This window comes from Eleutherodactylus coqui, chromosome 3 (assembly GCF_035609145.1).
Source record: "Eleutherodactylus coqui strain aEleCoq1 chromosome 3, aEleCoq1.hap1, whole genome shotgun sequence".
NCBI lineage: Eukaryota > Metazoa > Chordata > Amphibia > Anura > Eleutherodactylidae > Eleutherodactylus > Eleutherodactylus coqui.
Window position 1 is genome coordinate 304,489,793 of NC_089839.1, and position 26,079 is coordinate 304,515,871.

The following is a 26,079-nucleotide window of genomic DNA, read 5'->3' on the forward strand; positions in this document are numbered from 1 at the left end:
CTCACCATTCCTTACCAAAGATGGGCTATAACACCAGACCACCAGTTCCAGTGAAGAGAAACAGAAAAGCAAGACTCAAGGGGGCAAAAAAAACACAAATATTGTATCACTGAGGAGTGGAAAGCCATGGTATGGTCAGATGGATCCAGATTTCTGTTGCACCGTACTGATGGGAAGTTAGAATTTGGCACAAGCAGCATGAATTGATGACCCCTTCCTCTTGGCTGGGCAGAACATGTCAGGACCTCCCTCTAATCTGCAGCAACTACAATAACTTCCTGTCCACAGGGGCCAATATTTCTGCAGGAGGATTTAATCACCTAGTGGAACCTAAGCCGCAATGAATTGCTGGAGTTCTGAAGGAGTCCAACGTGCTACTAGATGGGTGTCCCAAATAAGGTAGCCATTCAGTGTAGATATGCTTTCCTTTGCCCATGGCAAAGGTTCAGTTCGTTGGCACCCAGCACTTAGGGTACATACCCCCAGTACTAACATGCCAGAGCCTTGATAGACTGAAGGAATCATTGAATAATCCCTCCTGTATATGGTATATTTCCAGTAGCTGAGTCTCCGTGCGGCCATAATTCCGGCACCATATAAATTCCCCCAGTGCATATGGCGCTTTAGTTATTCATCCGCGGCCTATAAGAAGTTATGGCACAATATAATTAAGAGCAGAGACAGCCATTCACATTTTGCTCATTTTATTTCTAATGAAGAAACGTAAAGTTTAATTACATTTAAATATGCAGTACAAAATAGCATAATAAACAATTGTATGTATTAATGATGGTTCCCCTTTAATTACGGCCCATTAATGTGCCCGTTATTTCTGCGCCTGGCTCAATTTGCATACAAATATTTAGATCATTAGCCTTTTCATTGCAAATGGAATATCCGAAGCTTTCGGCAGACTTGTTTAACCCGCTGAAAACCTAAAGCAAATTGTTGTAACCTTTCCCGTCCTCCACACAAAAGACGTAAGCCCGCTCCTTACCGTTAGACGGCGAGGCTTCTTTTTTCTTTGGAGAAATCTCGATGTAATCTCCTTCCATAAGAGCAAGCGGGTGAATATGCTTCATGCGGTTAAAGTCAAAGGTAAACAGTTTGAGAGCTGCAAAAGACAGTAGAGGAATTATGCGTTGCGGCCGCGTGCGGCTTCTGACGGAAATAATTACGGTAAATGTATACAGCTCTCAAAATAGGTACAAGAGGGAACAGTCTTCAAGAAGTCAAGGCGCAGAATTCGTGAAGACAAAGAACATTCTGTATATACAATATCTGATAAAGTGCCGCTCTTTGTGGAGGAAACAATCATCAAATTATTCCGGGGTAATGTGCGGTAAGTGAATTTATGAAGCATATTGTTAAAGGGGAGCGCCATTATCCATTGGTATTATGCTACTGTACCTACACGCTTCATGCATGGAGGCTCGATGGAATCACGCCGAGTTCCTGCCGCTCTGCACTATGGAGTTAATGTAGCATTTCAGTACAGAAAATGCATATATAACCCCCTATATGAAATTGGAGGCATTCAGAAGTACTGTGGGACCCCATATCATAGCTCTATGGGATTCAGAAAGTTGTATCGAGCTGTAATATAATCCTTAAAGGGAACCTGCCTTCAAGTTTTTACAATGCAATGTAATACGTGCTGCGGAACCTTTACAATCTGCCTTTGAGAGATACACTGTTTCCATAACTCAGGAGCTGCGGAAACAATGTAACTTTCTGTGCTGCACTGTTTGCAGGACTCCTCGTTGACTTCTATGGGAGTTATGGAAATAACATTTCCCAACTGTACTCTGCTGTTTCGGTCCTCCCAGTATAGAGCGGTGTACCATGTTTGGCCCCGATGGGAACATGTCTTTAAATGGCATGTCCACTTTGGACGATGGGGTTAAGGAGGAAAAGCGGGCAGATTAACCTCAAAGCGGAGAGTATACCGTGTTGGGAAGGTCAACAGAGTAGGCGCTGCCAGTCTAGTGTGCTGGTTGAGCATATTAGCACTGCAGGAGAAAGTGATTTGGGAAAGCTAAGGCTCAGGTACGACCTGCTGGTGGAATCTGACTTACATGATATAAATAGAGATGAGCGAGTATACTCGCTAAGGCACATTACTTGAGCGAGTAGTGCCTTAGCCGAGTATCTCCCCGCTCGTCTCTAAAGATTCGGGGGCCAGCGAGGGAGAGTGGGGAGGAACGGAGGGGAGATCTCTCTCTCCTGCTCTCCCCGCCGCAACTCACTTGTCACCGGTGCCGGCCCCCGAATCTTTAGAGACGAGCAGGGAGATACTCGGCTAAGGCACTACTAGCTCGAGCAATGTGCCTTAGCGAGTCTACTTGCTCATCTCTAGATATGAACTTTGGTTGTGTAGGTATTTTTTTTATAAAAATGACGTATTTTAGACCAACAAGCGCAACGTGTTTCGAGGTACACAGACCTCTTCATCAGACATTGGTGGCCAGCACTTTCTCTGCCCTCGGCCATCCAAGTCAAACCGCTGGCCACCAATGGTCAACATTTTTATGCTATTGAGACCCTGAGGAGTTTTTAATAATCCAGCTGTCTGATGAAGAGGTCAATGTACCTCAAAACGCTTTACAGTTACTGGTCTTATATAAAAGTAATTTCTATAAAAGAACACCTAAACCGTCAAAGTTCATTTCATCTAAGTCACAATGCACCGGCAGGTCGCACCTGAGCCTTAACTCTCAGATCTCCTTCACTTTTGGACAATATCATTTGATTAAAATATTTCATTGTCAATAAGCATATCACAGGGTGTCCTGCTGCTGGAGAAAACCCAGCGATTAGTCATAGTCTATGGGGACCCTTACTGGTTATCAGAAAAAGGGTGGCTGAGCTGAAGTACCACCTACCACCATACGTCAGTCAAGTCTCTGCGCCTGGGTGTCAGCCTCTTCCGCTGTGTTGCTTGGATTTCGACAGTTGAACTTCGCTCAATGACTTTGAGCCGTCAAAATCAGAGGATCAAATTGAACCAAGATTTGAACCTCGATCAAGGGCTAAACCATGCTGCTACAGTGTTTTTCTACTTGATCGGAGATCACCTCTTGTTAATCTCACATCAAAAGGTTCCTATCAGAGAAATAGTCTAAAAAATAACTTTATTGGTTCTATTAAAATATAAACTAGGCTGACGGACAAACACACAGCAGACAGTCTCCACTTGTCCAATAATGGACCTCAGGGAGGATAACCAGAATCTACGCAACATCACACACTTCTTGTACTTACAGTATGGCCAGAAGGGCAGTTTCATGCTCCTTGACTTAACCCATTTAGGACCAGCCACAGTAAATTTACGGCAGTGCTTTAAGTCTCCTGACTCTGCAATCAATCAGAGGCAGGAACGGGTGTTCAGCTGTTAGTGACTGCTGATAACCCAGAGCAGAAGGCAGGAGGAGTTTTTAACCCGTTCTGCCTTCTGCTTTCCCGATACACAGTGCTCAATGAGCACTGTGTGGGGAAAGTGAAAGTAAAAAGGCACTTTCACTACGGGAGCCCAGGGGGTCATGTGACCTCCCAGGATTTCCTGCTACTGGAGAGCTGGAGGGTCAGACTAGACCCTGGATAGCTCTGCCAGTGACTAATGTCACTACAGGGGCTGTTTTCCCCTATAACTAGGGCACCTATGGATGCCCAAGCTACAGTGGGAAAGTGTCAAATAATAAAAAGAAAAAACGTGAGTGTCCCCCAGAGGTCTTACATGACATCATGGGGGACATAGATAGTAAAAAACACAAATACATAAATAAGTAAAATACAATTCCAGAATAAAACAAGAATATATACATATGAAAGAAAATAACCCAAAACCGACACCAACCACAAACATTGCTATAAGCGCCCTGTAAACCAAAACCATACATACTATATATCAAAACGTCCGAAACAAATAGAGGAACCCATTCCCATACTTTATTTTAGTGTAAATATAAAAATAATTTAAAAAGACTATAAATGTTAAAAAAAATCATTTTTTTAGCTTTTTACCCCCAATAAATCTTAAAAATGGAAAAAAAAAGTCAGTGAAAAAGATGTAAAAAAAATTGCCCTATATGTCACAGGAAAAAAAACACAGCAAAAATAATTTTGGTAGCTAAAGGAAAAAAATAGAGCAGTAAAACCACCACATGGGTAAAATCCGTAAAAAGTGTCTGGTCCTTAAGGTACAAAACAGCTTGGTCCTTAAGGGGTTAATGCATACGATTACAAGAGGTGAAGACCGATTCAATGTATATCGAAGCGTCACACAAGGACACCTTTATAATGGACAGTGATGAATGATAAATAAGGTGTAGGGATGACTAACTTAGAAGGTTTATGCCCATCTGTGAAATCCAGATCAAAAGGTTGGTGCAACCGTCCTTAAAGGGGTTGTCCCGCGCCGAAACGGTTTTTTTTTTTATTCAATAGGCCCCCCGTTCGCCGCGAGACAACCCCGATGCATGTGTTAAAAAAAACCCAAAAAAACGTTTAGTACTTACCCGAATCCTCGCGCTGCGGCGACTTCTTCCTTACCTTAGCAAGATGGCCGCCGGGATCTTCACCCACGATGCACCGCGGGTCTTCTCCCATGGTGCACCGTGGGCTCTGTGCGGTCCATTGCCGATTCCAGCTTCCTGATTGGCTGGAATCGGCACACGTGACGGGGCGGAGCTACGAGGACCAGCTCTCCGACACGAGCGGCCCCATTCACCAGGGAGAAGACCGGACTGCGCAAGCGCGTCTAATCGGGCGATTAGACGCTGAAATTAGACGGCACCATGGAGACGAGGACGCCAGCAACGGAACAGGTAAGTGAATAACTTCTGTATGGCTCATATTTAATGCACAATGTACATTACAAAGTGCATTAATATGGCCATACAGAAGTGTATAACCCCACTTTCTTTCGCGGGACAACCGTCCTTAAGTCCTCTACACTTTTAGATCTAACTTTAGGTTGGTGGTTTTCCTTCTTCGTGCACCGAGATGTCTCCTCCAGCCCAGGTAGCGAATTAAAGCACAAGGAACACTGGTTGCAGTAAATTACAGGGAGAGTTAAGGCTTTGAGTGCAGTTTTAACCCTTGCAAAGACCGCTCTGTTTTGATACGTTACCATGGTAACCCTGTACGGTTGCATTCGGCTATACTCGTTAACTATTGACTACGCTTTTCTAACCTCTGCTCTCCTATAAGCAGAGATTAGGATCCAATCTGTAGTTATGGTGATACATTCCAAGGTAAACAAAGACATAAACTTTGACCGTATTGGACGCGCATTCGATATTACCTGATGAGCCGCTCTGTAGCCTTGTTATTCTTACAGATTACCAGACAATATAAAATTGTAGTCATTTGGAAAATCTGCCGTCTTGGACTCTTTACATTAAAAATCCACTCGAGTGAATTTCTATAATTACTTGATAACTCCCCGAATCAGCACTTGGCAAAGACAATTATTTCTGTGTCACTTTCTATTTTCTGTACATGAAGCCTTCAGATGACCCCAATACTGGATAATGATAGTCCTGAAACTGATGGCAGAAAGTGAAGACTTCTAATAGAAACCTTGGGAAACCATAGTGCAAGGAGAGGTGGTATGCTAACCGTATGGTCAGATCAGATGTGGGCTCCTTGAAGGGGTTACCTGGCTTTGACCCCTCTTCTCCTCTGTTAGAGAATTTTCAGGGGTCATCAATCCAGATCCCAGATGCAATTGCCATCCATGCTTAATCCTTTGTGGGCTCTCTGGTCCCTGCTTGTAGAGCTTGCATGTGCTCCCGCTCTTTCTCTAAAAGGGCCAGCACAGGCTCCATAAAACTTTCCCCCACCCATCACCACATACCTCTGGCTGTATTAGGCATCCTCCCAGAGAGGGAGTTCAGTGCTTCAACGGTAGAGTGTGGAGTGGAGTGCTGGCCGCATGGGAGTACCTTTAACCCTCATGTGGTAAAGAGTGGAGACTGAGGAGAGGCATCCTGGTGCTCCCATCCCAAGACCCCTACCTAGAGAGTGAGTGGAGAAAGGAGCCCGCCTTGCAGTGTTCAAGCTACTAAGCACAAGTGAGTGTCTGCAGAGTGTTTTGTCCACCTCCGGTGTCTGTCCAGGAGTGGAGTCGTACAGATAACTAGGCCTGGTGTCATCCTGTGTTCTCCTCCCAGACCTTGCTTAACTGTTCTTCCTGCACTGGTTTGTGAAAGTTACCTTAAAGAAGTAAAATTCTAGTCACTGCCCATTCCCAGTGATAGAGGTATTCAACTATAACTGTGTGTGGACTTTGTTATCTTTCCCGCCGGGCAACCAACTGTATGAAGGAACGCTGGCATCACGAGTGACAATTTCTCAAGTCCACTACACCATTATACAAGTAACTGCTGTCCCAGCATTGTGTGGAAGAGTCCTAGCGGTGCCTCGCCTCAGTATGTATGCGCCCCTTTGGGGAGGAGTTTGGTAGAGCCACCATGACAAGTGCTATCTCTACACCCGCCATCTCCTCTGTGTGTGCCTCGTGTCTCAACCACTGCACAGATACCACACCTCAGCCCTAAGCAGTGTCAGCAGCCAGACAGTCAAGACTATCTCTGCAAGTAATGGCTTGGGGACTGCGCAGTAATGACCAAATCCCCCTAGAAGGACTCAAGGATGAAAACCGGAGTTACCCAAGTGCTTCTTCCGTTGTTAGACGAAAGTCAAATAGGAAGGAAACAGATAGATCAAGAGTATAGAATATGAAGTCTTGGGACCATATGGGACCCACAACACTACTATATGTGGCCCCAGTCATCTGAACACAGAAATAACTATGTGGCTGCTCATATGTAGCTTCAGGGTGAAGAGGATTGGCACATAGCAGGGCAACAGGAGCCGAAAAGTACTAACAGTGCACTGTGTTAACATGCCTGAGTCCCCTATATATTAGGAGAATAAGGTGTCTTGACCCTTTTGGCACTCCAGAAATGAGTATATGAGTTAGAGGCATCGTATATACATGCAGCCATCTCCATTGTAATTTATAGGACTTGCAAAATGCCCATCCGTTACCTAGACATCCATCATCTACAATGGAAGGAGCCACATGCATTGTCTCCTCCTCTCTGGAGGGCTGATTGGCAGGGGAGAATTGTGACATTCATTCTTCCAATAGGTGGGAGTCCTGGAAATGGAACTTACTTGGATTTATCATGGCATATACTTAGGATAGATCATAAATGTCTCAGATGGGAATATCCTTGTGGGTCCTTGGAAGTGCTTCAGTATGACAATATATCCCTTAAACCAGAAAAACGAGGTGCACCCCTGAGATAGATAGTGTAAAAAGTGGTCATTCGGTGCTGCAGATGGCGTCTCCCGATCACAGCGCCCGCTCCCCACCAGAGCTGATGCCCTATCAGGGTTTTAGTGCATAGTGGTTGTGACATGCAGTACTGTACACCCAATGCATTGAGACCCTGAGGCCTCGGTCAGACGGGCGTTTTTTCACGCGATTTGCGCATGCGTCCGGCGATTTTATAAAACCATTTGCAATGAGCGCTTTTTATGCGCTCGTCCGATAAATTATAGAACAGAAATCGCAGATCGCACCTATCTGCGATTCCTGTTCTCTTCTCTATATGCGCTCAATGGGGCCGGCGGCAGCAGCGCCGACCCCATTGAGAACATATAGTAGACAAATCATTCGCCTCTGCCACAGCTGTAACAGTTGTGGCAGAGAAGAATGATGTTTGCCCATTGAATTCAATGGAGCCGGCAATACAGCCGGCTCCATTGAAAGCAATGGGCTGCCGGCGATCGCACGATGAATTTTCGGGAAGGGCTTAAAAATATAAGCCCTTCCCTGAAATTCATCCAGAAATGTGTAAAAACAAAAAAAATATATATACTCACCTGATCCCGGCAGACGGAGTTCAGCCGCGATCGGCCGGCAGTTCTCCTGAACTGCTCTGAGTAGTATTCAGCAGCCGGGGATTTAAAATCCCCGCCTGCTGAATGAGCTGCCTCGGATTGGTCACAGACAGCTGAGAGCTGCCCCTGATTGGTCCCTGCGCTGAGCTAATCAGAGGCAGCACTCACTCACCCATTCATGAATTCATGAATGGGTAAGTGAGAGCTGCCTCTGATTGGTGAGGCTGTGACCAATCACAGGCAGCTCATTCAGCAGGCGGGGATTTTAAATCCCCGGCTGCTGAATACTACTCAGAGCAGTTCAGGAGAACTGCCAGCCGGCCGCGGCTGAACTCCGTCTGCCGGGACCAGGTGAGTATATTTTTTTTTGTTTGTTTTTACACATTTCTGGATGAATTTCAGGGAAGGGCTTATATTTGTAAGCCCTTCCCGAAAATTCATCGTGAGATCACCCGCAGCCCATTGCTTTCAATGGAGCCGGCTGTATTGCCGGCTCCATTGAATTCAATGCGATGAAACGCGGCTAGGAGCAGTTTTTTCTGGCGATTTTTCGGCCCCAGTCACGCGATTTGCAGATGCGCATCCGTCATGCGATCCGCAAATCGCAGAAAAAAAAACGCCCGTGTGACTAAGGCCTGATGGTGCATCGAGTCCAGTGGAAAGTGAGCGCTGTAAAGGGAGAAGCCATCTGCAGCACAGAACAGCTTCTTCTTACACAGCGACAAAAAATGTACAGAATACACTGATAAAACATATTTCAAAAATGCTTAGAATCGCCTGTTCTGAAAATATTCACAAAAAAACTAAATGCAGTTAGTTTTGAACTTTGATACTTAGATAGATAGAGAGATAGACGGATAGCCAGAAGGAAAGAGAGATGATAGAAGCATTTTTCCTCACCCATATCACTGGCATCAACATGGAGCTGCGTAGTTTTCTGGAGGTTCTGTGACAGCTCCAGCGCCAGCTGCTCGGTGGTGTGCAGAAGTTTGGTTATACTTTTTCTTCTGCTCTCTTCTGTTAACTTCTTCCAAACTGTAATTTTATCCTTTTCAACTAAGTTGTTCACAGTGCTAACAAAAGTCTGCGGATGGGAATAAAGACAGACGTAATTACGGCGCACGCTGCCATTTGCTATTCACGCTTTAAACAAGTATGTCAAGCCTAAATCACTTACCGTAATGGTGGTATTAGTGAGAGTCTCTTTGTTTGCTGCTGTCTTATTTAGAGTGCTTAGCCGTGGAGAAGAAGCAGCGAGCACTTCAATGTATGAAATGACATCTACGGGCTGGAGCTCTCTTGTCGTATTTTTCTGAATTTCTTTTAGAATAGCTATTGGCTCTTTGATAGCGTTGGCCTAAATTGGAAATGGAGAGATGAGAGGAGCGGGTTTGCTGCCATTGTCTTGGTACTTTTTGACTACAGTATATTATGGGTGCATTAACCTGCATATAACCTGGGTTATGTAATAACATATTCAGTAGATGGCAAAAACAATTCAGCAATAACAGGGGAGAGGCTGTGATTGATCGTCTCCCTCCCCATTCAGCAATAGGTGGCATCGCAGAAAACTCCAATCCTGACTGGATGTTATATGCTTAGGGCCCTTTTACATGGGCTGATAAATCGTTCCGATTCCCGCATCTAGTGGGAATCTGAACGATTATTGCTCAATGTAAATGCGTGCTTTTATATGTAAACAGGCAGTCGTTCATCTATGACCTTTTTTTTTATAAGTCTCCATAGGGACCTTGAACGTTTTCCCATCACTTACACAAACTACTTATACAATACTTCGGTATTGCAGTGTATTGTATTTCTTCAGTTTTTTTTTTAAAGGGCTACTCCCATCTCGGGAATCCGATTTTCTGTTCAATCATTTTTATTGAAAGTATTAATAGAAATCAAACAATTACATACATATCACATATTACCCATTGTAGAACACTTGTAATTCACAATAGCGTTGGGAATCCTATTTCAATGCAATCTAAATCTCAAAACAATGCACTTACCTAGAAGATGTTTCTTTCCAAAATGCCCCGATCTCCAAATATTGCTTTCTCTGCCCTCTTGATGTTCACAGCTCTTGGCCAAGGATACCAACATCCTCCACTATTGGAGGTGGCTGGCTCTTATGCACTTGTTACTCCTTCTCTCATCTAACTCTGGGGTCTGGGATCTCAGTAGTGCATGCGCACTAGCTCCTGGCCTCGACACCACTACCTCTGTGCTCTGGTTGTTATTTCAATAGAAGGGCTTCTGTGCAACGATAACAAGTCCTCATTGTTTCTGCTGCCCAGAAGCCCTTCCACGGAAAGAAATATCAGAGCACAGCTGTAATGGGGGTATGTGGGGGTGGGTGGGGGGGCTAGGAGCTTGGGCGCATGCGCGCCTGAGATCCCAGCCACCAGATTTAGATGAAAGAAGAAGCAACAAGTGTAAATGCCGTCCTCCTCCTTTTGATAGTGAAAGTGACCAGTCCCCTTGGCAATGAGCTGTAAACAACAATGGAAGCATTTTGGAAACAAGCATCTTATGGGTGAGTGCATTATTTTAAGATTTGGAACACATTGAAATAGGACTCCTGAGATGGAAAAACTCCTTTATTAAAACGCCTGGAGAAATACAATATACTGAAATAGGATTCCCAAAATTGGAATTCTCTGTTAAGCCTTGGCAGAGGCAGGGCTTAATAGGCAGAAATACATTGCAGGCCTAGGGTCCTCCATACGGTCCCAGGCTGCTACGATGAACAAACAACTGCTTGCAATCTTATTGTAGTCAAGACATTTAGGTGACAGATGAAGCCCCCTGCCTTTGGTGGGCCTTTTAAATGGGTTAACTGCTGTATTAACTCTATCTGTAATCCCGGCAGCCTCCACGATCCAGTTTCAACCAAACACCATCTCAACCATTGACACTGGGTGGTAGAGACTGCAAACCTGACAGTGGACTAATATCAGAATTCATTGCGGGTGAATGGAGGGGTAGGTGGCTACAATCAAACGAAGACCCCAGAGGGAGGCAGCTGTAAAGATAAGCAGCTCGTCTTGATGGTTTAAAGGATGTAACAGGTTGTCTTTGGATGTAGAAGTCGGGTCGTGAAAATTCTTTAGAACTGTAGTCTTCAACCTGTGGCTCTCCATTTGTTGCAAGACTACAGTTGCACAGTCAATGGCTCGGCATGCTGGCAGTTGTAGTGATTGCAACAGTTGGTGAGCGATAGGTTGGAGATCTTTGGTTTTAGAAGCTATTCACCAACAGCAAACAGAAGCACTGGGTAACTAGACCATATCCTCGGCCATACTTGCCTTGCTAACTGTCTGATTGATGTGCGTGGAGATGCAGCGATCATCCAGATGACATTTAATCTTCACATTTTCTATAAAGAAGAAAGGAAAGTATAAAAATAAATAAACAACCTAATACACGGAATGCCGGAATAGTTTCTCTTAAGTACTATGGATTTTGCGGTGTTAATAAATCTAGCCTAAGTCACAGCAAATAATGAAGGACTTTAATGTATGTGAAGATAATGGAAGGAAAATAATTGCACCTAATGGAGTAAAGTTGAAAGAAAAGACTTTCAAGGAAGAACAGACGCGGCCGGCGCTGCAATGGTGATATAATGTTTTCCTGTTTCTCATACATTAACTTTGTGTGAGTTGTACTTTCCAGGGTGTAAAATGTAAAACATCAGAATATATTAAAACTAGATAGCACATTGGAGCACTGAATTCTATATGTTGCCTTAACAGCACACCAAATGGTTAGGGGTGGTATTGCAAGTACTTTTTATTTTTAAAGTTGCATTTTACATTTGTAGGCTTAGATTAGTTTAAATGACCTAATGTTAATCTAAGTGTTATCTCCTTAGACTTGTGAATATAATCTACTCATGGACTTGATAATCTGGAGCTCTGTAGACCGTAGCATGGCCTACGAATGGAAAACTAAAATGGTGTAAATACCTGAAATAGGGAGGCGAAGTAGGTAATTCCTGTGGTTACGTCTCTAGAATAATGGCTTTAAGACAAAAAAAGCCCCTCTGCCCAAGTGTGAAAAACTCCATATAAGCCCAATTATCTAATGTATTAAAATATTAGCAGGATCGCACCTCAACTTTGTCATGGGAACAAAGATTGGAGCATTTGGCCTCAGGAGTCCAAGGTAAAATAATCCTAGTCCGCTCCATCTAATGCCATATTCTGAAGGGGGCTCTACAGGGAGAATATAATTCAATACCATAAAGAGCCCCCATATGGCAGCACATGGAGTGTCTATGGCTCCATAGTGTGAAACCGCAGGAACTCCATTTACCTCTGCACATGCTTCCTGCACATGACTCCACCGGGACATCCAGAAATTAGTTTGTCGGTGCACCTCACTGAAGTCTGATCAGTAGGGGTCTCACTGCTGAGACCACTACTAATCCTGAGAATGGGGGTACTGTGTCCCCCTTTTCCCGTAGCTGTAGGCTCGCTGAACCCAACCGCAATGACATAGAGATTGAATGGACTGGCGGTTGCACACGCGCAGCGCTGCTCCCTTTATTTAAGTGGAGCTGATGGAAACAGCCAAGTCTGAGCATTCTGGGAGATTAATTGAAGATGTGTAACTGTTGCTCCTTTCAATTCCTTCAGCATTTCCACAGTAAGGAGGAGAGGTGGGCATGGGACCCACAGTACTGAGATTGGTCATGGATAGGTGATAAAAGTCAGTGGTGTTAAAACCCCCTTTAAGGGCAACTCCACAATGTTGGCTTCATCTCCTCTTGTCCACTGTTGCTCATGTCCACGGGCGGGTCGGATTCCGCACATACGCGGATGGTTTTTTTTTTTTTACAAGTTCCTGCTTTCCGTGAAATCTGCGGCCCGCCCACAATGTCAATTGAAAAAATTGAAACAATATTTGAAAACTTTTGAAGGGATTAACACTTTTTGATCTGCTTGGCCTGCCCATACAGGTCATTACAGCACTAGGATAACCCTTCAATGCACCAGAGTGTGCAGATACAATCTGGGCATGCAGAGATTGAATGGAGCTAGATTAGGAGACGATCCTGCTCCCTACATGGCAGATGCAGGATCATGGCTGTTAACCCTTCAAATGCCGCTGGCAATTCTGACAGCGGCGTTTAAAAGTCATGATTGGTGTTGGGTGGTCCCAAATGGCCCTCCACATGATGAGATTGCAAGGTGCCATTCAGTTGACTATCAAGGGCTGCCATGACTTACTGCCTATCAAGACATGCCTGTGGCACGCCTGAATAGGTGGTTTGTCAAAATGCGTCATGATGCAATTCTACGATATTGCTGCCTGTCAGAATGTGCTATAATGCAATGCTATGGTATTGCATTATACTGTATGAATGATTAAATAATCACAAGTTCAACCTTCCTATGGGGACTAAAAGAAAAATGTAAAAATGTTTTATTAACTATTAAAAAAATAAAAAGGTAATAAAGAAAGAAAAAAAATCCCCATAATTCTAAAAACAAAAATCAAAACAAAAAAACCCCCAAAACATATTTGATATCGCTGCAGTCGTAAAAGTCCAATCTATCAAAGTACGGCATTATTTATCGCGCATGGCGAATGCTGTCAGAAAAAAAAACAAAGCCATAATTGCCCTTTTTTGGTCACCCTGTGCCCAAGAAAAAATGTAATAAAAAGCAGTCAAAAAGCCATACAAATTCCAAAAAAAGGACCAAAAAGTCTACAAGACATTCTGCAAAAAACAAGCCCTGACACAGCTACAGTGTATATGCCATAAATACTCCCCCCACCTTCCCCAAAGATCATGGCAGTGCAATTTTTTTTCCCACTTTACTCCACTTTGGCATTTTTTTAAATTTTTTAAAGTTTTTCAGTACATTAAACAGTATCATTGCAAAGTACAACTCCTCCAGCCAAAAAAACAAGCCCTACGTCGATGGAAAAATAAAAGAGTAATCATTTTCTGAAAGTGGGGAGGAAAATCCGAAAATGAAGGGAAAAAAAACGGCTGCATCATCAAGGTGTTAAAAGAATAATTGGAACTGCCGGCTCAACCTGTCCGGTACTCCAATAGTTACCTGCAAAAAGTAACAAACATTTCTCTGCAGCCCGACTTCACTTCCTCGACTTTTTTATACACATTTTTTTTCCCCCATGAACACAATTAAAACTATTTCGGAAAAATCCCATAATACCTTTTTGTTACCTATTATACTTTCTGAATGTAATTATCCGGAATGTAACCTGCAGGAAAATCCTTCCTTTGTAAAGTTGATGTAGTAATTAAAATGATACAATGATGGAATAATATTTCCACTACTTACCTTGACAGTAAGTCCCATCGTTGGCTTTAAAATGCAAACTTCCTGAGGAGGAGTGATAACCTTTCAGACATGAGCAATTGTACCCTCCGGTGGTATTTTCACACTGAGCATGGTCGCCACACTTGTTTCCGCTGCATTCATCTACATCTGCAAATACCATGTCAAATCGGAGTTTAATGACATATTTACAGATTGTAACCCCTCCCTCGCCTTGGTCGTCAATGGCTGGTGGCAAAGACCCAAGAATTGCAATTTTATAAGATATATATATATATATATAAAAAAGAAACATCGTCTGCGAGATAATTTCGCCTTTCTCCTTCTGTCAATGAGGCGTAGATTAGAAAAAAAAATAAACGAAACAATTAAATGTTTCCCGCATCACAATATTCTGTTTCAAGAGGATAAGGAAGAGAATGAACCATTTTTACATATCTCTGAATTCAGCTGCTGACACCAATATACTTCCCTCATAAATTACCTGAAAAGATGTCCCTACTTACTCATGTTTGTAATTAGAGTAGGAAAATCCATAACTTTGACTAAGTAGGAAGTTTTTCTTACGAGTTGTCACATGCGGTTATTGGTGCATAATTGTCGACTGAGCCGGATGATAAATCGCAAACAAATAAGACGCTCACGTAAAATATGGAGACGGATCGGTTTAATAATGAAACGAAAAATGGCAGAGGTTTATTAAAGCTGCCAGGATACATCATAACAATATGTCTGGAGGAGAAAAAAAAGCTCCGTCTGAAGTCGTTAAGGACCGAGAGGTAGGAAATCTAAAGTACAAGCCGCGCTCATTACATTATCTTAGGAACAAACTTTGGAATGGGGTGGTGGCGAGTTCAAGATGGGGTCCAAAGGGGGCGATGGCCGTGACTGATCAGTCTTGTAACGTCTGTCGGAACACAGCATGATGCAACACTATGGTACAGCTGCCTGTCAGAACGCGATAAAACGCAATATTATGGTATTGCGCTATACGGTATGAATGATCAAATGATTGCAAGTGCTGAAAAAAAATGTAAAAAAATCTTTTATTAATTATTAAAAAAAATAAAAGGTAACAAATGTAAAAAAGTAAATCTTTTCCATGAAGGTTCAATCAGACGAGCGGATTGGGGATCCGCGCGGAAAAGCGTGCGGACGAAAATCCACATGACCACGTCCATCGCCAGCCATATGTTCTTTCTTTGGCAGGTGCGGATTTTCGTTCACACCTGAGGTGTGTTTTTTTTTTTCCGCGCGGAAATACGCGCAGATCTCCGCACGTCTGACGGGGCCCGAAGTATAATTTATAAAAATCGAAACAAAAAAATCCAAAAACATATTTGGTATCATTGCATCCGTAAAAGTTCGATCCATCAAAGTACGGCATTATTATTTGTCCCGCATGGTGAATGTTGTCAGAAGAAAAAAACAACGCCAAAATTGCGCCTTTTTGGGTCACCTCGTCTCCAAGAAAAAATGTAATAAAAAGCGATCAAAAAGCCAAATGAACTACAAAATGGTACCAATAGAAACTACAGCGTCCTGCAAAAAACAAGCCCTCACATAACTACAGTGTATATGCCATAACCCCCCCCCCCCCCCAAGGTCCCAGGATGGAGAGTAGGCTATGGAATAAAATAAAACAAACAGCATACACTGCCCCTGTCTCCCACTGACTTCTGGGTAGCACAATCCTGTCACAGGATCGTTGTAGCCAATCCCCAGCCTCCATGTTGCTGAGGGTAGGTCATCAGTTGAAAAAGGGCAGGAAAGTCCTTTAACCCTTTGCAATCCAATTTTGGATTCAGGGCTTCCTAGGGGGCTTTTTCTTTCTGCCATTATACAATGGCGCCATCTGCTGGCTGGAGCCCGTACTGCGATATGGGACATGCTGGAGAGGCCCCTGACAACAGAGCGGCCAGTAATATACAGTAAGAATACCCTGCTGGATGTCTTCCAACATCAGAGCTGTACAGTCTTCAATCATAATGTCTTCAGACGTCAGACAGTGGATTGGAAAGGGTTAAGTCTCTGTTTCTACTTTTCTTGTAGGAAAATTTAGAAGTCACTGGTCAGACCACACATGGAATATTGTGAAAAGTTTTGGGCACCGGTACTCAAGAAGGACATATCAGAGAGTGAGCGGGTACAAAGGGGGCAACTAAAGTAATAAATGTAATGGGCGGACTACAATACCCAGAGAGGTCATCAAAATTGGGGTTATTTAGTTTAGAAAAATGATGGCTGAGGGGCGACCAAATAACTATATATAATACATCAGGGGTCAGTACAGAGATCTCTCCCATCATCTATTTATACTCAGGACTGTAACAAGGGGGCGCTCTAATAACTATGTATAGCTATATCAGGGGTCAGTACAGAGATCTCTCCTATCATCTATTTATACCCAGGACTGTAACAAGGGGGCGCTCTAATAACTATGTATAGATATATCAGATGTCAGTACAGAGATCTCTACTATCATCTATTTATACCCAGGACTGTAACAAGGGGGCGCTCTAATAACTATGTATAGATATATCAGGGGTCAATACAGAGATCTCTCCCATCATCTATTATACCCAGGACTGTAACAAGGGGGCGCTCTAATAACTGTGTGTAATATATCAGGGGTCAGTAAAAAGATCTCTCCCATCATCTATTTATATCCAGGACTGTAACAAGGGGGCGCTCTAATAACTATGTATAGATATATCAGAGGTCAGTACAGAGATCTCTCCCATCATCTAATATACCCAGGACTGTAACAAGCGGGCGCTCTAATAACTATGTATAGATATATCAGGGTTCAGTGCAGAGATCTCTCCCATCATCTATTTATACCCAGGACTGTAACAAGGGGGCACTGTAATAACTATGTATAAATATATCAGGGGACAATACAGAGATCTCTCCCATCATCTATTATACCCAGGGCTGTAACAAGGGGCGCTCTAATAACTATGTATAAATATATCAGGGGACAATACAGAGATCTCTCCCATCATCTATTCATATCCAGGACTGTAACAAGGGGGCGCTCTAATAACTATGTATAAATATATCAGGGGACAATAAAGAGATCTCTCCCATCATCTATTTATATCCAGGACTGTAACAAGGGGGCGCTCTAATAACTATGTATAAATATATCAGGGGTCAATGCAGAGATCTCTCCCATCATCTATTATATCCAGGGCTGTAACAAGGGTGCGCTCTAATAACTGTGTGTAATATATCAGGGGTCAGTACAGAGATCTCTCCCATCATCTATTTATATCCAGGACTGTAACAAGGGGGCGCTCTAATAACTATGTATAAATATATCAGGGGACAATACAGAGATCTCTCCCATCATCTATTATACCCAGGGCTGTAACAAGGGGGCGCTCTAATAACTGTGTATAATACATCAGGGGTCAGTACAGAAATCTCTCCCATTATCTATTTATATCCAGGACTGTAGCAAGGGGGCGCTCTAATAACTATGTATAAATATATCAGGGGACAATACAGAGCTCTCTCCCATCATCTATTATACCCAGGGCTGTAACAAGGGGGCGCTCTAATAACTGTGTATAATATATCAAGGGTCAGTACAGAGATCTCTCCCATCATCTATTCATATCCAGGACTGTAACAAGGGGGCGCTCTAATAACTATGTATAAATATATCAGGGGACAATACAGAGATCTCTCCCATCATCTATTTATATCCAGGACTGTAACAAGGGGGCGCTCTAATAACTGTGTATAATACATCAGGGGTCAGTACAGGGATCTCTCCCATCATCTATTTATATCCAGGACTGTAACAAGGGGGCGCTCTAATAACTATGTATAAATATATCAGGGGACAATACAGAGATCTCTCCCATCATCTATTTATATCCAGGACTGTAACAAGGGGGCACTCTAATAACTATGTATAAATATATCAGGGGACAATACAGAGATCTCTCCCATCATCTCTTATACCCAGGGCTGTAACAAGGGGGCGCTCTAATAACTGTGTATAATATATCAAGGGTCAGTACAGAGATCTCTCCCATCATCTATTCATATCCAGGACTGTAACAAGGGGGCGCTCTAATAACTATGTATAAATATATCAGGGGACAATACAGAGATCTCTCCCATCATCTATTATACCCAGAGCTGTAACAAGGGGGCGCTCTAATAACTGTGTATAATATATCAAGGGTCAGTACAGAGATCTCTCCCATCATCTATTCATATCCAGGACTGTAACAAGGGGGCGCTCTAATAACTATGTATAAATATATCAGGGGACAATACAGAGATCTCTCCCATCATCTATTTATATCCAGGACTGTAACAAGGGGGCGCTCTAATAACTGTGTATAATACATCAGGGGTCAGTACAGAGATCTCTCCCATCATCTATTTATATCCAGGACTGTAACAAGGGGGCGCTCTAATAACTATGTATAAATATATCAGGGGACAATACAGAGATCTCTCCCATCATCTATTTATATCCAGGACTGTAACAAGTGGGCGCTCTAATAACTATGTATAAATATATCAGGGGACAATACAGAGATCTCTCCCATCATCTCTTATACCCAGGGCTGTAACAAGGGGGCGCTCTAATAACTGTGTATAATATATCAAGGGTCAGTACAGAGATCTCTCCCATCATCTATTCATATCCAGGACTGTAACAAGGGGGCGCTCTAATAACTATGTATAGATATATCAGGGGTCAGTACAAAGATCTCTCCCATCATCTATTATACCCAGGACTATAACAAGGGGGCGCTCTAATAACTATGTATAAATATATCAGGGGTCAGTACAGAGATCTCTCCCATCATCTATTATACCCAATACTGTAACAAGGGGGCGCTCTAATAACTATGTATAAATATATCAGGGGACAATACAGAGATCTCTCCCATCATCTATTATACCCAGAGCTGTAACAAGGGGGCGCTCTAATAACTGTGTATAATATATCAAGGGTCAGTACAGAGATCTCTCCCATCATCTATTTATATCCAGTAACTGTAACAAGGGGGTGCTCTAATAACTATGTATAGATATATCAGGGGTCAGTACAGAGATCTCTCCCATCATCTATTATACCCAGGACTGTAACAGGGGGGCGCTCTAATAACTATGTATAAATATATCAGGGGACAATACAGAGATCTCTCCCATCATCTATTTATATCCAGGACTGTAACAAGGGGGCGCTCTAATAACTGTGTATAATATATCAAGGGTCAGTACAGAGATCTCTCCCATCATCTATTTATATCCAGTAACTGTAACAAGGGGGTGCTCTAATAACTATGTATAGATATATCAGGGGTCAGTACAGAGATCTCTCCCATCATCTATTTATATCCAGGACTGTAACAAGGGGGCACTCTCTACATCTAGAGAAAACAAGCTTTCTACACTGACATAGAAGGGGGTTCTTTACTGTATGAGCAGTGAGACTATGGAACTCTCTGCCGGACAACGTGGTGATGGTGAACTCAATAGAAGAGTACAAGAGGGGCTTGGACACATTTCTTGAGCGATACAATATTATATGTTATAATCAATTGGCTTCTAACTCATAGTTTTTTTTGCCTTCCTCTGGATCAACATTGGGAGTGGAGGGGTGTAACAGGCTGAACTGGATGGCCGTGTGTCTTTTTTTCGCCCTTACATGCTATGTTACTACTATGTATAATTGCATAGGGGGATGTTCCTATTATTGGCCTCGCAGATTTCAATGAGACGTTTCTGAACATGAATGTTATGAGTTAGTTTTTATTTCATCATAAAAAGTTTTTATTTGGGGGTTACGGGCTTCAATACTCTAATGGGTAAAAACATTAAAACCTGATAATCCACTACTTTTACCACTGAACTCAATGAAGTAGATACAAACAGTCAGCTACCGACATGCTATCACAGCGCTAGTCGAGAACAACTTAAATCACCACAATGTATGTTTTTGAAAAAGAACATTCCTGAAAAGTACCGAACAAACAGTAGATAGTCTCACAATATATCTAATCTTCATGAATATACAACATCATTCTTATCTCTTCGGTATATATATAACATACGGATATAATGAATGTATTTCTATGTGTTGTTTCGTTGTGATTGCACATGTATATATAACATGTATATAATGACTGTATTTACTAGAAATACTCGCGGTAGAATTAAACTGGGAATATTTTTAGATTTCGGTAAAGGAATGTCAATGATTTGGGGGCTTCCTTTAACAGGAAGTTCTCTATACAGTGTGTCATAGGGAATTACAATGACGGGAGTTGAGCAGTCAAAACCTCCATTAGCACAGAGCGCTTATTCATATTTTCCAGCTCTACAGCATTAAATAAATCGAATGGCAAAAATAACAGTCTGGATCTTTTCAGATTTTTCAATGAGTTAACTCAAAGAGCTGAACGACCTTCTGTATGCTTTTTTCTTTCATATTTATAGTAGGAATGGTAAAATGGAGCGGCAACGATAAAATATTCATATTTGGGCTGAATTTGTCATTAAAATTAATTTTTTTATGTAAAATTCTTTTAAAAAAAAAAAAATAAATCCTTTTTGTACAGCACCAACTTACTCCACAGCGCTTTCAAGTAATCTATTCATTACCCCCCACCAAGCTAGGTACCGACCTTGGAAGGATGGATCGACCTTGAGCCGACTACCTGAACCATGTGGTGTTGAACTGGCAACCTTCAGGTCATGAGTGAGAGCATAGGACTGCATTTCTGCTGCCTTAGCACACTGCGCCACACAAGCCTCTATATAAAATATATACATATGTTTTTTTTTATTTTCCGCATCTCCATGCATTAAAGAAAAAAAATCAGTTTTCACGCAGCCTCCCAATAGACTTTCTGTTGTATTTAAACTTGCGCTTTATATATTGGTGGTAATGTTGGCGGTCAACTCCTAATGCTCTGAAAGTGGAAAGTAACAGTTTGTCAGGATTCGAGCCCGGGGCCTCCTGTTTCTCATGCAGCAGCTCTACTAACTGGCTTCGGCTGAACAGTTCCTTGGTTCCATTGGCCTCATTTCTTGCATGTTAGAATCCTTGCTGCTTGACTGGTTTCCCTGATTAGCCCCATCCTAGGACTTCCTATGAAAGCCTGGTCCTTCCACTTCCTCCTGATGAGATTAATGTGCTCAAGCACTAAAGGCCTTTTACACACAACAATCATCGCTCAAAATTTGCTCAAAAGCCATCTTTTAAACGATAATCGTTGTGTGTAAATGTGCCCATCTTTCAATTTTCTGCCGAACAATGATTTTCAGTTAGGCATGAAATCCATCATTTGGCAGAAGAGCTGATAATACGGACCACATGCTGTGTTTTGCCCAGGGAGGGCTGATTACATGGTCTTAGCTGTCAGCCCCATGGCAGAACAAAGTTACTTTATTCAGAGAACAACGGGTGGCCTGTTCTTTGAATACAGCTCCCGGCGGTTCACATGCTACTAATTGGTACTAACAGGCATTTGTACCAATTGGTGGTTAATGCAAAATGATTGCTCAAAAGCCATCTTTTAAACGATAATCGTTGTGTGTAAATGTGCCCATCTTTCAATTTTCTGCCGAACAATGATTTTCAGTTAGGCATGAAATCCATCATTTGGCAGAAGAGCTGATAATACGGACCACATGCTGTGTTTTGCCCAGGGAGGGCTGATTACATGGTCTTAGCTGTCAGCCCCATGGCAGAACAAAGTTACTTTATTCAGAGAACAACGGGTGGTCTGTTCTTTGAATACAGCTCCCGGCGGTTCACATGCTACTAATTGGTACTAACAGGCATTTGTACCAATTGGTGGTTAATGCAAAATGATTGCTCAAAAGCCATCTTTTGAGCGATCGTCTTTGTGTGTAAATGGGCCCTTAGTCTAGCTCACTTCTTGCTCTGCTGACCTCCATTAAATCTATTTCCATCCCTATGGTTTTTGTGTGAGGGGGTAAAAAGCAGAGATTAGGGAGTGGAATTCTGGGAAAAGCCCAGGGAGGGGATTTACATTGAGGGGTTGGAGTTGGAAGTAAAGCGATTAGAATTCATAAAGAGGTTAGAATAAGATCCTGTTTTGTATTGATTTATTTAATATGTAAGGAAAAAAATCAGGTCTTATATCCTCTTTATCAGATCCCCCCCCCCCCCCCCTCAATAGGTCTATCTGGGGTAAAATATTAAAGTGAGCAATATTTACCCTTCTAACTCCATCGGGATCCAGTCTACAGTCCTGCTGTGGTCCCAGTGTTTGTTGAGCTAGCTGCTGTCACAGGAAGTCAGGTGACTGCTGCAGCCAATCAGAGACTACCGTGTCTCCACTCATTCTCCTGGCATCGACACATATATTCTGAGCTCCATGATGCCAGGAGTTCAGGAACTTGACACTGCAGCCCTACTGAAGGGGGGTTGTCCAGTAACCGGACAGCCCATTTAAGATAATTCAGCCAGTTCATCCTATAGTGATATCCCATCATAATACCGTTGCTCGCTGTGCCAATTGACAAACTCAGCTCTGCTGTATATCATTGTCAAGAGTGGCTTTCAGAATCCGTTAAGCGATTCCACTCGTAGCATGGTGTTAGCTGGAGAAAATTGCATGACGGTGAAAACAATGCAACGCACTGTGCATTCCTCACGTCGATGAAGTATTGATCTCGCTCTGCGAGGATGAAGTGCAGTCTGCAATCAGTATTGAAGTCACTTCGAGCTCAAAACAAAAGCAGACGGGCCGAGAAGTTAATGAAGATATTTATGGGTGGAGGGATGAAGAATAGTGCCATTAATACCAGGCTCGGAGAGATGTAATAGAATCTATTGCGAGTCAACGTTGGGATCAGGATGGTGGCGTTCTCCCGCCATCCATACCCCTCACGTCTAATTTTTTCCCTCAGTAATACGCTCCCTCATTTCCCATTTCACATTCTTAATGTGTCAGTATTCTACTTCATCCCGGGAACATTTCAGCTTTGCTGGCCAACTCATTTCTGTCCTGTCCCGAGGAGCGTGAACTATTGTGCATCCGCCGAGTTGGGTCTAAATAGTTTTCCCCATTGAGAAACAATCAAATTATTTGCAAAGTATTGTTATTGATTTTCCTGCCACTATGCGTCTGAAGAACAAAGTTCTTTCTAAAGTTTTTTTGTGTGGTGTTAACCCCTCCCACATGCAATTACTCACTTTTCTCCCCGTAAAAGTTTGAGTATCGGAAGCCGTCTGTGATCTCACACAAATGAATGCAGGCAGATGCAGAATGGAGTAGCCTAGGCACCGCTGGCTATAGGGGCGTGCAAACGTTATAGTCTCAGAGTATGGTCGACTGCCCAAGGGCGGATTATTGCTGAGGAATTCGTGGTCAGACACCTGTTGTGAATTCCGTAACAATGTCCATCCATAGCCATGCTGTGGTAATCAATTCTCCCATGCCCACGAGCGGAAATCAACTGCGATTTTCCGCTTGCCGGGGAGAAATGCAGCCTGTTCTATTCTATGGGGAAAATCGCGCGGACGGCTTCCATTACAGTCAATGAAAGTAGTCTATCCCGCGATACTTCCTCAGTGAGCACTGCAAAAGTACCGCGAGAATCCGCATCACAGCCCAGCTCCGGCACGCCATGCAATGCGTACGTGCGCCAGCTCGCTGGAGGAGACACTCGCGGCGGATCCACAGAGGTGAGTATGGGGTCTCTGGGGGGCACCGGGTCTGATTCCGATGTGACATTTCGCAGGCGGAATCCGACCCGGCCGTGGGCATGAGGCCTATATAAGAAACCGCTGCTAAGGGAGAGGTGACTAATAGACTAATATGGACCTTTGGTGTCACCATTACCACCAATCTTAACATTAATGGCATAACCATATTATTATTATTATATTTTATAGCACTGGTATTACAAGATTTATGTAAGGAGCTCTCATTAGGTAAGGGGCATAACTATAGAGGATGCAGGGATGCGGTTGCACCCGGGCCCAGGAGCCTTAGGGGGCCCATAAGGCCTCTCTTCTCCATATAGGGAGCCCAGTACTATAAATAAAGCATTATAGTTGGGGGCCCTGTTACAGGTTTTGCATCGGGGCCCAGGAGCTTCAAGTTATGTCTCTGTGCAGCATGGTTTAGGTATGGGTATGGGTACAGATACAGATAGAGGGGGTACCCCTGCTCACCTTTTGCATCAGGGCCCCTGAGCCTTTAGTTACGCCCCTGCATTTGGTTACTGTTCGTTGGTATTATTTAAGCCATGCATGGCGGTAGTTACATTGTGTGGTATTACTACTTAGGTTTTGTACAGTGTATTATTTTTGCAACAGTGTAGCATTGTTATATAAGGGGGGTAACGCTTTGCTCTGGATTCGCGACACAATGGGAACGTTTGCATTGTGACAGTGTTGCTTATAAGAATTGCTACATTGGTGCGACCGCTAAATATTATGGGTTTCTGCATATATTGTATAATGTTATGTATGTTGTGTTTCTATTGGCTGGATCATAAGAGAGGTGTTTCAGAATGTCTGGGGTACGTATGCACCATAAAAACCACATTCGCACACGCCAGGCATAGTTCATGCCAGGATTTTGGCACAGTGATAACTCCTTGGCCAGTTGGGTGGTGTAACATGCTCCGGCACGGACTCTTGTTGTTCAGCCTTCGGCCAGAAAAGAGGAATTACAGAAGAAGATATTCTAATTTTGTGGAATTGCCAGACCGTCAAGACGAATGGGAATGTGTCCTGAGACGCCCGTGGCGATCCACGTGATCTACCATTACATGGCCTTCCTCAGCAAAGCAAGGAACAGGTATTGCAGATTCTTTCTAGAACTGCTTTCGGCCTTTAGCCTTACTGCACCCCGAGGCCAGTATCCAAGAGGCACTAAAGATTGTACCCAATACATTGCTAACCGGACTTGGCATAGAAGACTCTCCTCGTAACCGAGGGTTATTTGTAAGACTATTGTTGTCAAAAGCGGACTATGTAAAACTTGTTCGACACTTTACACTTTTAATCATTGGAAACTCTTTGAGAAGTCATATCTTGGTCCCCTGTTAATAAACCGTTCTGCAGCATCATGGCTGGCTTTGTTCCTAAAACACGGCACAAACCACTGTCTCCCACATTACAGGGGTGTAACCGGGCCCATTTCTATGCATAAGGACCAGAGTCAGAGTCACAGGTGCAGATCCTGAAACCAAAGACTCCTTCTAATGTTGGCTTGCCCAATCAACCTCCGGGAAAGACACAAGCCTAAAGCCCCATTTACATGCAAAGATGATCGCTCAAAATTTGTTCAAAAGATGGGCAGAATGACAGTCTGGGTGATTTTTTTGCATAAGCTACTAATGGGCACTAATGCCCATTAGTAGCTTATTACCTTTATTTAAATGTAAGTGAGCCTCCCTGAGCTGTATGCAGAGAACAGCAGGTGGGTGGTTATCTGCATACAACCCCTTTGTTCTGCCAGGGGACTGCAGCTGAAATCAATGTTACCAGCGCTCCCATGGAGAATCAGAGAATGCGGTCCCTGCTATCAGCTGACCGACTGAACGATGGATTTTAAACTCAACATTAAATCATGGTAGCATTTACACACAACAATTATCGCTCAAAAGACATTGAGCAAATTGTGAGCGATAATCGTCTCTTGTAAGTGGGGCTTAAGTAAGATCCCCCAAATCTATGCAAAGCCCCGACACCACCCAAGGACCCTGTTTCAGATATATAGACAAAATTGTGTCCCGTGACTGGAGGAGTTGGGGGTTATATCACCTGCACTTCTTCCTCTATCATCTGTCGGATCTGATGGTTCCTGATCCC

At 43.1% G+C, this 26,079-nt stretch overlaps 1 protein-coding gene across 1 annotated transcript in view; it reads right to left on the reverse strand.

Annotated features, from left to right (window-relative positions):
• ADGRL4 (adhesion G protein-coupled receptor L4) overlaps nucleotides 1-26,079 on the reverse strand; it is a 160,053-nt gene that overhangs the window by 77,997 nt on the left and 55,977 nt on the right. Inside the window, exons 4-8 of the mRNA XM_066597834.1 lie at nucleotides 14,244-14,390; nucleotides 11,232-11,302; nucleotides 9,095-9,274; nucleotides 8,818-9,001; nucleotides 998-1,114 (exon numbers count right to left, since the gene is read on the reverse strand). Coding sequence (XP_066453931.1) covers nucleotides 998-1,114; nucleotides 8,818-9,001; nucleotides 9,095-9,274; nucleotides 11,232-11,302; nucleotides 14,244-14,390 — 699 coding nt within the window. The remainder of the gene's footprint in view (nucleotides 1-997; nucleotides 1,115-8,817; nucleotides 9,002-9,094; nucleotides 9,275-11,231; nucleotides 11,303-14,243; nucleotides 14,391-26,079) is intronic.